This window comes from Tamandua tetradactyla, chromosome X, assembly GCF_023851605.1.
Source record: "Tamandua tetradactyla isolate mTamTet1 chromosome X, mTamTet1.pri, whole genome shotgun sequence".
Classification (NCBI taxonomy): domain Eukaryota; kingdom Metazoa; phylum Chordata; class Mammalia; order Pilosa; family Myrmecophagidae; genus Tamandua; species Tamandua tetradactyla.
In genome coordinates this window covers 150,617,468-150,634,900 of record NC_135353.1, presented here as the reverse complement: position 1 = coordinate 150,634,900, position 17,433 = coordinate 150,617,468, and the positions used below count along the sequence as shown (strand labels likewise).

The following is a 17,433-nucleotide window of genomic DNA, read 5'->3' as shown; positions in this document are numbered from 1 at the left end:
CCTCCTACTTGCACCTTTTTTGCTAGTCAGAGATAATAACTTAGAGGTCATGGAATGTATCATGCTGTTGAACACCTCCTCTGCATGCCTTTATCTGATGACTTTCATCTCTATTCCCTTGACCAAGTTAATCATGCCTTCCTTTAATAGAAACAAATGCCACTTTAATGAAACAAAGTCCTCTCTTTTTTTTTTTTTTTTTATTTTTTTTTTTTTTTGAGAGGGAGGAAGGGAAGGAAAGACAGAGAGAGAAGGAAGGAAGGAAGGGAGGAAGAAAGGGAAACATCTTCAAACATTTTCTTGTTTTATTGTATTTTGTTTGTTTGTTTTTTACATGGGCTGGGGCCGGGAATCGAACCGAGGTCCTCCGGCATGGCAGGCAAGCACTTTGCCCGCTGAGCCACCGCGGCCCGCCACAAAGTCCTCTCTTGACAGCAGTTCTCATGTAAGGAAGTTAGATACCACCCTCCTAAGGAGAATCTGGAAATGTGTAAAGTGGTTCTGATGGTCACATCTCTTGGTGGGGCACTACTGGCAAGGGGTGGTACCTGGGGGCTAAACACCTTGCAATGAAGGGGAAAGTCCTGCACAACAAAGAATTTTCCCATACAAAATGCCAATAACATTCCTGTTTAGAAATACCGCATAATATTTAATATAAATATTCATTTATGTGGTTGTTTCCTTACTGCACCATGCGCTCCTTGAAGACAAAAACCATTTCAATTCACACTGTATCTCTAGCACTTTGCATAAAAACTGACAGACAGAAGATATCTGGTCAATGTTTGTTAATGAATGAAGGAGGGAGGTAATTACTGAGCACTACTAGAATGTAAACTCCAAGAGAATGGAGTTTGTCTGTTTTATTCGCTGTTGTATGCCTAACACAGAATAGACACTCACTAAATAATTACTAAATGAATGTTAAGTGAATGTATGCTAGGAAGTGGGCCAGGTGACCCAAACTCAACTCCTGCTGGGCTAGGTGTTTAAAACCTAAATCCTGTTGTTGAGGGACACACAGTCCAGTAAAAGAGAAAAGACTTGCTTATAAGCAGTTCTGAAGGGCAGAGTAGCAGGTGCCAGGAAAGAGGATGAGAGAAAGGATATTATAGGATTCTGAGGAAGGAACAGGTACTACAAGCTGGGAGGACCAGGGAAGGCTTCCAGCATGCAATGACCCTAAAGCAAAGATGGAACTACAAAGAGCCAGACACAAGGAATTTTGGACAAAGGGAAAAGCATAAGCAATGATATTCATTCATTTACTTACTGTTTAAATATTAGTTTATTGTAACAATAAGTCCCAAGCACTGGGAATGCAAAATTAATAACTCCCTACCCTTAGGATACTCAAAGTGTCCCATGCTGAGCAATAAGAAGGATGCTCAAAGTGTTCTGCAGTGAGTAATAAGATGGTATATAATGATAAGTCAGAAAGGCAGAAAGAACATAGCTTGGACCTACGTTATGGAGCACCTTAGATCCCATCTAGTCAAAGGAGTTTAGATTTTAATCCACAGATAATGGCCACTGAAAGTTTTTGAGAAAGGGTGTGACATGATTCAAGATCAGCTTTGGCCTAGTTATAATTATGCCTAAGAATGACTCCCAGAGAACCTCTTTAGTTGCTCAGATGTGGCCTCTCTCTCTAAATCAACTTGGCAGGTGAACTCACTGCCCTCCACACCACGTGGGACAAGACTCCAAGGGGTGTAAGTCTCCCTGACAATGTGGGACAGAACTCCCAGAATGAGCTGGGATCCAGCATCATGGGATTCTTGACCAAAAGAGGGAAGAGAGAAATGAGACAAAATAAAGTGTCAGTGGCTGAGAGATTGCAAACAGAGATGAGAAATTATCCTGGAGATTATTCTTATGCATTATATGGATATCCCTTTTTAGTTTATGGTGTATGTGGAGAGGCTAGGGGGAAGTAGCTGAAACTGTTGAGCTGTGTTCCAGTAGCCTTGATTCTTGAACACAAATGTATAACCATATAGCTTTTAAAGTGTGTCTGTGTGATTGTAAAAACCTTGTGTCTGATGTCCCTTTGTCCAGGGTATGGACAGATGAGTAAAAAGTATGGCTAAAACATAAATAAATATGAGGGGGAGTAAGGGGTAAAATAAATTGGGTAGATGGAAATACTAGTGGTTAATGAGAGGGTGGGGTAAGAAGTAAGGGGTATGAGTTTTTGGGTTTTTTTTTTCTGGAATGATGCAAATGTTCTAAAAATGATCATGTTGATGAATACACAACTATGTGATGATATTATGAACCACCGATTGTACACCATGTATGGACTATATGTGTGTGAAGATTTGTAAATAAAAATATTTTTTTAAAAAAAAGATCAGCTTTGGAAGATTTATATGGTAAAAATGTGTAAAACTAGCAGAACAGACTAAAGGGAGGCCAACCTATAAAAGACAGTTAAGTCACTAATACAAAAGGCAGTAGCAAACATAAAACACAAAGGCCAAGAGCATGGGGAAGAAAGGACTCCAGTGAGCTGCTGTGGGTGATGAATTTGTAAGACTTGGCAAAAGACTGGACATAAAAGGGAAAAATTAAAGCTATCACAAAGGTTTGGAGCTGAGGGGAATAGGAGAAAGGCAAAGGGGAAACTAGAGGAGGATCAGGATTAGAAAGGAAACTGATGTGTTCAGTGTGGAACACACTGAACTTGAGGTATCACATGTATAGGAAGAGAAATATAAAGGCACTCAGAAGGGTAGGTCTAAAGGTCAAGCCCAGAAAAGAGATTTGGGACCATCTCAATAGTAGTGCTGACAAATTAACATTATTGCCGACATCTGATTAGTAGTTACTGTATGTCAAGCATTGTACCAAGTACTTCATATTTTTTTCATTTCACCCTTACCACACAACTTTAAAATGTGGTACTATTACTATTTTCATGCTATACTCAAGAAAATAGAGGTCCAGGGAAGGTGAATAATTTACCAACAGTCACATGGCTAATAAGCAACAGAGCTGGGATTCAAACCTAGATCTACCCAACATGGGCAGAAGAGTGCTTATCTCCAAGCTACCTCTCTGGAATAGAAAAGGTCACTCAAGTCATGAATTCTCAGAATGGCCACAAAGAATGGCAAAATTAAAACAAATCTATTTACTTGTCTATCTGACATTGATTTGCACCGGCTCTCTCCTCCCAATAATTCCTGTGTCTCTATTTTAACCTATTTGTCCAAGATGCAAATGATCAAAACTCCATAAAAAGCAAGTCTTATTCCAGGAAAGTGCTGTGCATGGCACTGAGCAGGTGGGCAGGAATCAGTAAAAAAGATTAGAAAATAATGTGGACAAATTAAAGCAGCATCCTAGCAACTTTATTATTTTTTTTAAAGAACAGTATTACTATCAGTAACAAAGTTGAGAGTTGAAGGATTCAACTGCTTACATACAGTATTTAATAAAAAACTCCTTAACCATTTTGACAAATAATTTTAACTACTACAGAGCAAACTTCAGACTTTTTCCAAAAGTGAAATAGCTCATAATTTCATAACAGAAAAAAATGTATCTAAACAGCAGGCCTACTGAATACTCTGGCATAAATGAGTAAGTCATTCTTCAATAAGCTTTCACAATGAAATCTTGGACATTCCCAGAAGTATTTTATTTCTGTACTATTATTCTCTCTGGGGTCCTTTTTTCTGTCAAATTTCTTCATTTCTTTATAATAGCTATTCTGAGTTTTGCACATAGAGGGGTTGTTCCTAACTGCTGTAATAGTCTACTTGTCCATTCCCAATCATGCCTAACATAACTCTAACTTTTGTAAAATTCTCCTGGACAAAACCAGAAACAAGCATCTTAATACGGAACTGTATGATGGTTTGAACTAATAAATACCAAATAATGTGTAAGTCTTTATTCAGGAGGATAATATTAATAATCCACCATCTAGATGACATGAAGTTTCAACTGTTTTTCTAGAAGTGATAAACTATATACCTGTCTATGGATAGATAAGTAAATAAGCTTTTCCTTTACTGAGGCTAGGTAGTTGTATTGGAACAAGTGGCTATCCTCATAGGCATACATACCTGGAACATTTGCATCTTCACTTCCATGGATGTCTTCCCAACCCAGCTAACATGGCCACTAAGCTTAATGTCCTGTTCTGGGCTTATGCTCTTCTTACACATATCTGAAAAATAGGAAATCATTTTGTGCCCAATCCATACCAGTAATTTACTCTACTGCAAATGGACAGTTTCATCTAAAATGTTGGCAAATTCCACATTTCTTTCTTGTCTTCAAAACGAAAAGAACTTTCTGACATACAAAAGAAATACTTTTTTAACGTAAACACAAAAATATGTAAAATATAAAACTGGAATTATGCAAAATCCTTCCACCCAAAGATAAATATAATAAATATTTTATGATATAGCATTCCACACATTTTCAAATGCATATATACATATATATATATATTAATTCGCCAAAAAGGAGAATACTTCCTCTTATCTCAATAATTCTTATCACTAAGAATTCTGAGTAGGCACAAGAAATGATACCACTTACCAATCTTGTCCACCTGGGCTGTAACTATCGATAGAGGAGACATCTTAGATGATGGAATTTTGGTGTGCGTGTAGCAAATAAGAACTGTAGGAAAATAGGAGTGTACCAAATAGACAGAAAGAAAAATTATTTCTCAACATTTACACTTTCCTGCCTGAAATCCCTAAAAGTTCTTAGCTTGTTTTGAAGACCCAATTCCCCACATTTCACTAGTAATCTTATTCTTAGACCAAAGACTTTTACAGATTAAAGAAATGTGAAGCTCCTCTAATTTCACTGACCCCTCAATTTTAGATGTGAGGAAACCAAAGCCAAAGCCCAGGACCATCAAGTTATCTGCTGCCACTCAAAAAAGACAGTGTCTAAATCAGAGTAAGAATGCAGCATGAGTCTAACAGTATTAAACACATAGCTTCAGAAAAGAGAAACAAACCAATGATTCAGTTATCTGTTGTTCTCCTGACTCTTTTCTAATCATGAAGCAAATATTTTGCCCAGTTATTCCTCCCTGCCCATAATACCCTCAGCTTCTATATCACCCAGTGGTTATCTGTATACTTTCCATATTTTAATAAGGATTTATATGTGCCAAGAACGGTTCTATATACCTTACAAATATCAATTCATTTAAAATTGCATTATAATTATGTATTCATCTGTCTCCCTACTACCCCAATGATGCTTTCAAATGTGCACAACCAACCCTCAGGGCAGTGTCTATGCTCAATAAATACTTGTTAACTGACAACAAATCCTTCATTTATGCATCTGCTAGAGAATACAGTAGGGGAATTGAGGCTAAAAGTAGGAAATTCAATTTAAAAGCCTTTGTGGTACCCCAAAATCATGTGGGCCTGACCTATGGAAATAAGAGGAGAAACTAAGAGAAAGGATTCAAAATATAAGAAGGTAGAGTTGACAAGACTTAAATAAACCCAGGTTTCTAGCTTCGATGAATGAGGACGGCAGAACCATTCACAGTAGTAGCAGAATGGGCAGTTATATGCAAGACACTTCCAAACTAAGATATCCAGTAAGCAGGAGGACAAAGAGGTAAGGAACTCAGAAAAGCAGGCCCGGAAATACAGCTTCATAAATATTCAGCACACTGATAGCAACTGAAGACTCGGAGTAGGTGAGATTATTTATAGAGAATGTGCAGAATTTAAAAAGAATGGAAGACAAAACCCTTGGGACAATGAACATTTAAGAGATCAACAGAGAGATGAACCTACAATAGACTCTGGGAAGGAGCAACTAAAGAGGCAGGAGGAAATGTTGCCAAAGCCCTAGGATACATTCAACAATATGAGAAACAGCAAAGGGGTCATGTAAGCCCTGAAAAACATACAAGAAATTATGCAATAAAGAGTGTCAACGGTAAGAGTGGCAAGAGTTTTAGTGGCACAGAGGGACAAAACCAGATGATAGCAGACTAAGAAATAAGAGGCAGTCAGGAAGCAGAGGCAATGAGAGCAACTGAGGAAATGAGAGCAATTGATTTTTCTAAATTCTTTCCATATTCTTAGCTATGAAAGGAGGGAAAAAGACACTTTGAGAGTGTTATAAAGGAGGATATTTTATTTACTTTCATTTTAAGGCAAAAGAGACATATGTTCATAGCTGATGGAAAAGTAAAGGTGGGAAATGGTTTAAGACATGAAGAAGAAAGCATACTTAATAAGGCAAGTTCTCTGAAGAAACAGAACATAATTGAGCAGGTAAAAGGGACTGGCCATCAATAGGAGACAGAGGGAAAAATAGGAATAGTGGCAGGTATGTGTTTGTGAATACAAAAACACTTAAAGAAATCAAACTCAAGTATATACACACACACACATATATATACATAAAATATTAATAAGAATTTTTAACTAGGTTAGCTTCATCTGGAGAAAATATAGCTAGATATGAGCCTAATAAGGGACTTACATCTATATTTTAAAAGTTGTTAGACATAACAAAATACCACACTAATGCAAAGTGCTCATAATATGGAAAACTGTGCATGTGACGTGGAGTATATGGGAACTCCATACTTTCTGCATGACTTTTCTGTAAACCTACAACTTCTCTTATTAAAAACAAAAAGTTATGCAAGGAAACACATCACAGGAACAGTAGGCCCGAAAATCAGAAGGACACCCCAGGATATATTGGGAATGAATGCAGACTGGTATCTACAGAAGGGAGAGACAATTAAAAAAAAGTTATTAGACTTTCATCAAACCCTTTCTCAACAGTTCAATCCAAAAGTCATTAGGTAGGACCAAGCAAGGTAGCCTGGAGCAGGCTGTTGAAGCCCAAGAAGGGTGAAGAGGGTGTACGCATGGGAGAAGAGCCAAGCGCAGGGCATTGGAGCCCAAGAACAATAAGGAGGATGCCCTTGCGGAGAGGTGACAAGATCAGTGGCCCCTATTAATAATCCCAATAACTGAGCCCTAAGGAAGCAATTTCATCAAAGCTTTCTTTGTCAAATACAAGCAACAAATGTCTTCAGCTCCCTGCTGTTGCTCACTATAAACCTGCCAATCTGTCCACAGTCTCCACATGCTGAGCCATGTATCTCTCATTTCTCTATCATTCCAAATTTTGGACATCCTAGTATTACACCAGACTATATCCCAAAAATAATAAGAAAGTCCAGTGCAGCCAATGAAGCAAGGTCAGTCTAATGTCCCCCAAGTACAGACAGGGGAGATGGAGGGAGGCGCCAGGACGTCCCAAGAGGTGCCCCCATCAGGCTCCCACGCTGCCCACGAGCTCACTGTGGGCAGAGAGCTGCCTCTCCCCAGGCTCTCTCTCCTCTCCCAAGGTTAACAGTAAAGCAGGGAGCATAGTGTAAAAAATCTGAGACTGCTGGAAATTAAAAGGTTCCATGGGCTTCCTAAATTCCAGGCACCACGTTCAAGCAGCAGGACCAAAAGGTTTAAGAAGGAACACCGATATCAGAATAATGACCAAGACTTCTGGGATGCCTACAGTGTGCCAGGCACTGGGCTAATCCAGCCTCATATTTAATCCTCACGACAACCCTATAGAGTAGGTCTATTATGAACCAAGCTTTACAAATGAAGAAATGGAGACTTTAAAAGACTAGTGAGTGCTGGAGCTCTGATACAAATCCAGCCATATGGTTCCAAATGCCCATATGCCTAATCCTGACATTCCCTGCCTCCAGGAAGAATGAAGAGCAGCCATCAAATGGGAAAGAGGACACCTGGCCTGCTGGCCTCAAGAGTTGTTTTAAAGGAAAAATAAGTTTATAAGTGTTTAGAAAGATAAAAGTGATACACAAGCATGAGCAGGATTTGTTACGATCATGTCTACATAGGTTAAAAGCCAGGCTCTGGATGGAATTCAATCCCTCTTTCCCACTGCTCCCCTTTTCCTAAGTGATTTATATGCACTTATTCCTTGGAACTGAAATCATGTTTTTCTTTCCTTCTATTCTATATCAGTTTTATAAAAATACTTTAAAACAAACAAACAAAAATGATCAGTGGCCCAGCATGTTGCAGCCGGAGCTCAATGAAGAAAGTGATCCCACAGAGGGGTACCTGGTTTGGGTGTCAGAACCCAAGTGAGATAAGGGGAACATCCATGAGAGATTAGGGGTGGCAGCAATAGGAAACTGGGTTACATACAGGGGAACTAATCAAATAAGTAAATATATCAAGGATAACAGAGCCAGTTGCAAAAGGGAATTACAAGTATGGAAAGGAAGGAAATAAGAATGAATCTTCTGGTGCTGAACTAGAAGTGAAGATATGTGTGAATGGAGATACCAGTTTTTATATATATAGATTTAGAAATAAATACAGATGCAAATGTATGTGAATATATATATATATTCCCCAGGCTTGTTCACTCACAGGGAATGGGACCAGTGACACCCCTAGAAACAATAACCACTCCAAGCACCCATATCTTAGTTTCTAAATACCATTCCCCACTTAAAAGAACTAGGGATCCTGGGAAATTTGGATGATTATAGAACTGGGGCAAAGAAAATACAAGATGAGCCCAGAATATCTTGTTGTGCCAGAAAGTGAGGAAGCGCTCAAAGAATGATGGGTACAAACCAAAAACAAGAAAACAAAAAATGCACAGAAGCCAACTTCAAGGGGCTGGGACAGCCCTAGGACAATCTGTACATCAAAACAGATTTTTAAAAAATCAATAAATCAATCAAACCAATCAATAAAACAGGAATCTCTAAGTCCATTATGATTTTAAAAATAATAAACTGAGTCTGGTGAGTAATGGGATACTAACATGGTCTCAAAGTACCTCCCTACAAGATATTTATTAATTATAAAGGTGAAAAGAATAACTTTACAGTAAAGAAATCTGGCAGACATAATCTTAATCAAGTAATCAAAGTTAACATCACCAGTAATGGGATAAGTTGAAATCATGTGCCACCTGTTAGGCTGCAATAAGAACACAGCATCCCTTCCTTAATGTTTACAGACAAAGATGCATAACCTGAACCTAATCATGAGGAAACATCAGATAAACCCAAATTGAGGGACATTCTCAAAAGAACTGGCCTGTAATCTTCCAAAGTGTGAAGGTCATGAAAGTCAATGAAAGATTGTGGAACTCTTCCTGATATAACAAGTAAAGACAACAAGTGATTCAGAACTGTATCCTTCTGCTATAATAAAGGACATTATTGGGACTATTAGCAAAAGTTTAACAGAGTCTGAGGATTAGACAGTGTAGAGTACCAATGTTAATTTCCTGATTTTTATGGCTATATGGTGGTTATACAGGAGAAGGCCTTTGTTTATAGGAAGTACATATCAAAATACTTGGGGGTGATACAGCATCATGTTAGCAACTTACTCTCAAATGACTCTCACATGATCCGGGAAAAAAGTTCTTTATACTGCATTTGAAACTTGTCTGTAAGTTTCAGATTGATTTTTAAAAGTTGTTAGAAAGGACGAGTAATCAGATGCATAACTTCATTAAATAGGAATCTGTTTGTGGGGAAAAACAATTCCAAGGTAATACGCTCTTCTAGTTCTGCTCTTTTAGAATATGAGCAGGTTCATCCATACAGGTTAAAGAATAAAAAGACCATAGAAAGCCACTGGGTTCAAGGCAAAGTTAATTATCTATTAGAAATACTAGAATAATACCAGTACCTCCTAAGCTGTCAAGATCCTCAAGAATCCTGCCAAATCTGTGAAATAAAACAAACTGTGAATTAAATGAAAATCATGATGATCTCCCCCTTAGAAATACACAACACACTAGCATGATGAAAATGTTCTAAAATTGCCTGTGGTGATGGCTGTACAACCCTGTGAATATATTACAACCACTGTATACTTTAAACAGATGAATTGTATGGTGAGTAAATTATATCCCAAAAAGAAAAGAAAAATAAATAATACAAAAAGTGCTGTGTTACCTTACAGTATTTTGAACAGTCAAATATTTCTCTCGTAATTCAGGCTGACTACCCAAAGGCAAGAGAACTTCAATATAACTGTCTTTCATTCTTCTTGGTGGCAGTTCCTTCTGTGACTTAGCCAAAAAACTATGAAGTAATTTTCGTTCCTCCATTGCTTTCACATGGTCTCTAACAAAGGATGCAAGCGTCAAAAAACACAGAACATTGTTCTCGCACAATTCCAGTGATACACAGGTCATCAAAAGAGGAAAGAGAAAGTCTGAACCTACTTCATCTCCACTTCCTTCCCTCCCTTCCCAACTGCCACTGGTAAATTGAAATTTTCTGGTAAAATTTCTTAAGCTTGTAGATAAGGAAAAACATACTTAAAAATGATATAGATAAACCCAAATGGATTATATATTCACCCTCATCAAAAAGTATATTCAAAGAAAAAAAATATGTGAAAACAAATTACAAATACACAGATATGTACACAATATGCACATATGGGCTAAAGAATGACACGGCCACAGAACTCCGTATTCCAATCTCTCACACCTTGGCAATTCTTATATTTCTGTATCCCAGTTCCCTCTTTCTCCTCCCCTGCCCTTCCCCCTCTCTCCCTTCGATTTGAGGAGAGAAAAACAGAGGAGGAAAAATGAAGTATTCTAAAAGAAGTATGGAAGGCAAAGCAAAATGCAAAGAGGAAGAGAAAACAAAAAGGATATAGAAAGGGAAGGAAAAGAAGAGAAAATTAAGATGGAAGAGAAAAAAGAACAATGGATAGCAACCCAAAGGGTTGACAATATCATTATTTATGACAGTTTTCTAAGTTTCATTTATGAAGTATTATTGCCAGAAAGGTTTAGCATGAATCTAATCAAGCCTTTAGATGTAATTTCCAGCCGACAAAAAATACAAGACAAAGAAGAACAACCTAATGTCACCATACAAATCCAGAATGTGGATCATTTAAGACAAATGGCTTGGTCTCTTTAAAGTGAAGCTCATGGGCCAAAAAAGAGAACCAGTGAGATAATATATTTAAATTCATTTTGAAAAACATAAAGTACAATATAAATCACATTATTTTAACTCACTGATGCATCAACTGATGAGGATGTTAGAATGTTGTTCTTCTCTCCAACCAAAAAAACTAATCCCATTACTGAGCACAGGGCCTACAAGGGGACTATCAATTGAGCCTAAATATAGACTAATACACGGGGAATAAATGAATTAGTGAACCCAAGAGTACATACCTCCAGTTTGTTGATGCTCCTACTATCTCCCGCAACTTATCACGAACTGAAACAAAAATAAAGTGGTCACTCCATGAAACAAAGAAATATGAGAACTGGATTACGGCAATAAGCCCAAGAACTATGAAAAAACTTATGTATTCACAAGCTTTAATGATTTAATGCTTTTAATATCACAACAAATAGCTCAGGGAAAGGATCAGGCCTCTGCTCCCTGAAAACCTGAAACTGACTACCACCCCCTTAGTGCAAAAAGAATACCCTTTTGCCAATCATTCCAGTTTCTTCATATAAAAAAAAAAACGAGAGCTCCAACTACTTATCCAATGGGACTGTATCCGTATTAGTCTCTTCATGATGGAAATATTATGAACACGAGCCATACCTATCTTCTCATAGGCAGTATTCATTCAAAGTACTTAGTTCAGGGACTGATACTTGGCCACCAAAATACCAAATCTGAGTCTTAGAATGTTTTCTCCTATATTTATACTGTACTATTTGTCAGAAAAAGTATAAGCCAGAAAAATGAAGCAAAGAATTAAGTCAAGGTAAGGCAAAAAATGGAATTCAATTTTAGTTAATGCCGACTGCTCAAAAGTGCAAGAATGAATTAATGACCTCAAAAAATAAAAAATAGGAATGATATATCATGTTGATGGTTCAGCAAACTCAATATAGTTAATATGTAAAATTTCCCCCATTTGATCTTAGATTGAATGCAAATCCAACAAAAAATTCTAGACTTTTTGTGTTTTGATTTTTTTAATTAACAGGTTCATTCTAAAATGTATATAGAAATGCAACTATTATATCTTAGAACAGTGAAAACAATTTTAAGAAGAATCATGTTGAAAGAATTATAAAAAAAAAAAAACAGTTGATACTAGTTACCACACACCATTATGAACATGCTATATGGATGAAGGGAAAACAAATTAGATAACCTGTATTAACTCACAAATAAAAATAAATCTATGGTATTTCAAATAATATACTAAGCTTTTTTCTATTATTTCAAAGTATATATTATAATGATAGGAAATTAACTATAGTAATTCCTGTTTCTTCAATAACTTTTAACTGATCAAAACTAAATATGGTTAGATTAACATGCACTTTAACTCTTCATGAAAAATTAGCTAATTTTTCTATCAAATAATTGTGTATACACCATAAATTTGGTGCAGATTCTGATTACAATTAAATCACAAAGAACTAAAAAAAAAACCATTAATAAATTAGTCTTACTTCTGATTTTTTCTTCCTGAGTTCCTTGAATAAAAGAAGGGTCATAAAAGTACCACAAACAGTACCCAGACTACTGTAGATGCAATCTACATTTTATGTTCACTGGCATAAAATGATTATTACAAGTTTAGTCACTTTAAGGAGAGCAGGTACTGATGGCCAAGAAGGAAAATAGAATTTTAAATTATATATATACACATATATTTATTTGAACTCTTTTAAAAAGGCATAATTTGAATTATAATAAATACTCCTGAACTGATGAAGTCAATTCACAGCTTGAATTTATGAGATTAGCAATTGAAATCAACTTCAGTTAAGCATGGATTAACAGGATCCCTCTAACAAAACTATGAACTAGGAGCATTTAGTTCGTACAACTGAAGGGCCCACCTCTTATTTATGCATTAGGTCTCTTTTTCCCACGCCTTCCCCCTGCAGTATCTATTCTCAGGAAGTAGAAATGATTTAACTAGAACAGCTTGGTCCCCAAAGCTTCCAGAAACAATAGCTGAAATTGTGAAAGTGGTTTCTATCCCAAGCTATTATGCAGCAATCCTAGTCATTTTATAAATGAAATGTTTATGACAAATCTACCCTTAACATCCTCATTTATGGATGATAGTAGGGTAGCCCATGACAAACTCTGGGATCTGTCCTGTAACTACTTGTTGAAGAGTGCTTTGAAAACTATTGCTTTTTTCTTTCTTTGCTTTGTATATATGTTATATTATACAATAAAAAAGTTTTTAAAAATGCCTCCTTTACCCTAAACTATTGTTCCTTAAGCCTCCCAAACAAAAGTACATCATGGATTTTTGCCACATTAACATTAAGGGACAACAACCTATCCTTACCTTCATTAATATGAATCTTGGCATTCTGGGATCCTTGGGCCAGTCCTCTGCCAGGAGTAAGCAGTCCCTTGCTCAAGGTACAAAGCCTATAAAACAAGATAAAGCACACTTAGAGTAGTACTACGGGCTCTTCCCTGAAAACCCAAAGACCTGTAGCTCTTCCCAGAGCAATTAAATGTGCAATTAAAAGGTAATCAACTTTGAAAATGAATTAAGTCTTTCTACTCTAAGAGAATATTCACTGGATTTATGCAGATTCCTAAATCCTCAGTGGAATCTAATAAAATCAAAATATTTCTCCAAATGTGCCTAAGCTATATTCCCAAGTTATTTAAGTTGATTTAGACTCACTGTTGCTTAAGTGTTGGCTCCTAACCATATCAATGTTAAAAAATATTGAATTTTGCTTTACAAAATTAATATGCAAAAATTAAATCTACAAACAGCTTTATTTCCAGCACTAGTAAGTATGTGGCCTAATAAAAGTGACTTACCTAGTGAGCCCAAGTGACCAAAGGCTGCTAGCTCAACACTGTTAGGGATTTGGACTGGAAGCAATGGAGGCAAACAGGTCCATAAGGAATAGAGACAAAGTGCTTCACCTCATTGATATTATGCTCCAACAGCTATATAAAACTGGTCACATACTATTTTAGGGATTAACAAACTGATCAGTTGTGAGCGTAGTTGGAGAAGGCAAAGCACTGAAGAGGTCAACAACCCCAGATCCTATCACCTCATTCTAGCTCAAGTTACCAGTGAATTCTCACTACCTGATACCTGGACAAGAGATTAAAAAAAAAAAATTCAAGTATATTTTTAATTTTCTTAGGAGCTCAAGTAACTATAGAGTCAAGCTCAAGTAACTATAGAGTCCTCTTCTGGATTACAGCATTCAAGAACAGCCTATCAGTAAAAATGTTCAGTAAAATCTGCATATAGTTTCTATTTCTGTACTTCTATATGTAGATTAATAATGCCATATTCTTGACTTTGTAATTTGTATTTCCTCAGAATTTATTTGAATTTTTTATTTATTTTTCACTATTTCAGTCTATACATCTTCTGAAAGTTCGATCCCTTTCAGAAGGAAACAGGGTATGTATTTCTTCATTCTGCCATCTCAGAAAATAGCACTCTGCAATTGGATATATATGGTTTTAAAAAGCACACTGAAATAAAGTTAATCTTTCCAATGATACCATTAGCTGAAAAAAGAACAAAATCATGCCCTCAATACACTAATTAACAATTACAACAGATGCACTAGATGTATCCAACAGACGAAATGGGATCTGACTATGAATGGCTAAATACTTTCTAACATTCATCACAGACTAACAGGAGCTATATAACTGATCTCGTATATCTGGGTAAATACACATACATGCAGGCATTTTTTTTTGTTATCCCAGAAGCAGGATTTTCTGAAGGCTGATGAAAACCATCCCATCCTGCCCATGTGAGAGGCAGTGGAGAAAAAAAGTTAAGAGGCCAACATGTTGCTTGTTAGTCAAATGGCCTTGGAAAAGTTACCTAAACTCTCTAAGCATTAGTTTCCTCATCTGTAAAATGGGAATAATAGTACCTATCCCATAAGATTATCGTAAGGATAAAAAAAGTTAACAGGGCGGGCCATGGTGGCTCAGCAGGCAGGAATGCTTGTCTGCGATGCCAGAGGACCCGGGTTCAATTCCCGGTGCCTGCCCATGTTAAAAAAAAAAAGAAAGTTAACACATCAAACCCTTAGGAGTGTGCCTAGTACAATAACAAGTCTTGGGAAAAAAAAATTGGCTAAAGCCTACCTATAGTTATAAGAGTTACTTTCAGGTGACCTCTTTTGTTGCTCAGCTGTGGCTTGTCTCTCTCTAAGCCCAATTCTGCAAATAAAATCATTACCTTCTCCCCTGTTTGGGACATGGCATCCAGGGGTGAAAGTCTCCTTGGGAGTATGGGATATGGGTCCCAGGGTTGGGCCTGGCCCTGGTACCGTGGGATCGACAATCCCTTCCTGACCCAAAGGGGGAAAAGTAATGTAACAAAATAAGGTATGAAAGGCTGAGAGGGTTCAAATGGAATTGAGACACTATTCTGGAGACTATTCGTTCACAAGCTTCAGCTAGATACTGCTATTTACCATGGTTTGTCAACCCCCAACAAAACCATTCCTGTCAACCCTAAAGGACACCTAGGGCTCTATCTGAGAGTCTACAAAAGTTTCAGGCATTATGATTACTTTCCAGACACCTATAACCTCCAGATGGTTTCCTAGACCAGATAAATCTTGAAATCCGGAGGAGTCAGCTTCTACAGAACATTAACTAGTTCTATCCCCCATCCCATATTATCAACAGCAGTTTCCAACATGACAAAGTTAGAATGATAGGAGTTCTGTTATCTATAAATTCTGAGATATTGAGCTATTTGCATATAACCTGGTCATTCCCTGACACCTGAGACTCAGAGTTAGACCACTAAAGCTTTGAAAGTCAGCATTACCCCATACAATAACTGTTTAAAAAGCTGAAAAAAGTGATCAAACTTCAACTAGAGATATGAATGAAGCTGATCTGGATAGGATTAAGGTAAATCACTAAACAGGGTAAAGGATGATACGGTCCATATTTTAAAACTTCAATTTCTGTGTGAGACCAAAGGGAGAGATGTTTATTTGGTGTAAAATTTATATTTTGGGTACTGCATTATCTAATTTATCTTGTATGATCAGTTTATTTGAACACCATAATTACATGGACTCTTGAATAGGATGTGAGATGTTATTGGTTTGTACAGGTAACTGTGATACCCTGATATATCCCAGAGTAATGTGGGCAGAGAATAAAAAAGTATTTGCAAAGTCCCCTTGGGGATCTGGGGAGAAAGGAGGAAATATTAAACTTCCCCACGGGGAATTCCTGATATTCTCACAATTCAATAGGCTGAGCCCTCAATCTTGGGGTTCACCCCTATGAAATTTATCCCTGCAAAGGAGAAGCTAAGCCTACTTATAATTATGCCTAAGAGTCACCCCCAGAAAACTTCTTTTGTTGCTCAGATGTGACCTCTCTCTCTAAACCAACTCAGCAGGTGAACTCACTGCCCTCTCCCTTATGTGGGACATGACTCCCAGGGGTGTAAATTTTCCTGGCAACGTGGGAAAGGACTCCTTGGATGAGCCGGGACCAAGAATCATGGGATTGAGAAAGGCTTCTTGACCAAAAGGGAGAAGAGAGAAATAAGACAAAATAAAGTATCAGTGGCTGAGAGATTTCAAACAGAGTCAAGAGGTTATCCTGCAGGTTATTCTTATGCATTATTTGGTATCCCTTTTTAGTTTATGGTGCATTAGAGTGGCTGGAGGGAAGTACCTGAAACTGTTGAGCTTGTTCCAGTAGCCTTGATTCTTGGAGACAACTGCATAATGACATAGCCTTTACAATGTGACTGTGTGATTGTGAAAACCCTTGTATCTGATGCTCCTTTTGTCCTGGGTATGGACAGATGAGTAAAAACAAAACAAGGAAAAATAAATAGATAAATAATAGGGGGGTAGAAGGGGTAAAAAAAAAATTGGGTAGATTGAAATGCCAGCAGTCAGTGAGAGGAAGGGGTAAGGAGTATGAGAGGTATGAGTTTGTTCTTTTTTCTTTTTATTTCTTTTTCTGGAGTGATACAAATGTTCTAAAAATGATCATGGTGATGAATACGCAACTATGTGATGATATTGTGAGCCAATGATTGTATACTGTGGATGGACTGTATGTGTGTTAGGATTTCTCAATAAAAAATATATTTTTAAAAAATGTTAGAATGGGAATAGCCCAAATACCCCTAAAGATTGGGAGAAGGGGGAATTCTAACAGAGAAGATAGGGTTTAACAAATGAGTACGGCTGCTGAATCATTATACTGGTATTTCTTCTGTTCTCCAGTGTCTTACAGCAGCTGGAAGGAAAGATCTGAAATTGTGGAACTATAACCCACACCACTCTGAAATCTGTTTTATAACTACTTGCTACAATGTACTTTGAAATGCATTGCTTTTTTGTATATATGTTATATTTCACAATAAATATGCCTGA

At 37.1% G+C, this 17,433-nt stretch overlaps 1 protein-coding gene across 2 annotated transcripts in view; it reads right to left on the bottom strand.

Moving 5' to 3' along the window:
* ACOT9 (acyl-CoA thioesterase 9) overlaps positions 1–17,433 on the bottom strand; it is a 114,509-nt gene that overhangs the window by 39,555 nt on the left and 57,521 nt on the right. For both annotated transcript variants that reach the window (XM_077144747.1, XM_077144746.1), the window contains exons 2-7: positions 13,353–13,438; positions 11,245–11,290; positions 9,995–10,165; positions 9,726–9,763; positions 4,567–4,650; positions 4,083–4,186 (exon numbers count right to left, since the gene is read on the bottom strand). In XM_077144747.1, the coding sequence (XP_077000862.1) occupies positions 4,083–4,186; positions 4,567–4,650; positions 9,726–9,763; positions 9,995–10,149 (381 nt within the window). In that variant the 5' untranslated portion in view covers positions 10,150–10,165; positions 11,245–11,290; positions 13,353–13,438. The remainder of the gene's footprint in view (positions 1–4,082; positions 4,187–4,566; positions 4,651–9,725; positions 9,764–9,994; positions 10,166–11,244; positions 11,291–13,352; positions 13,439–17,433) is intronic.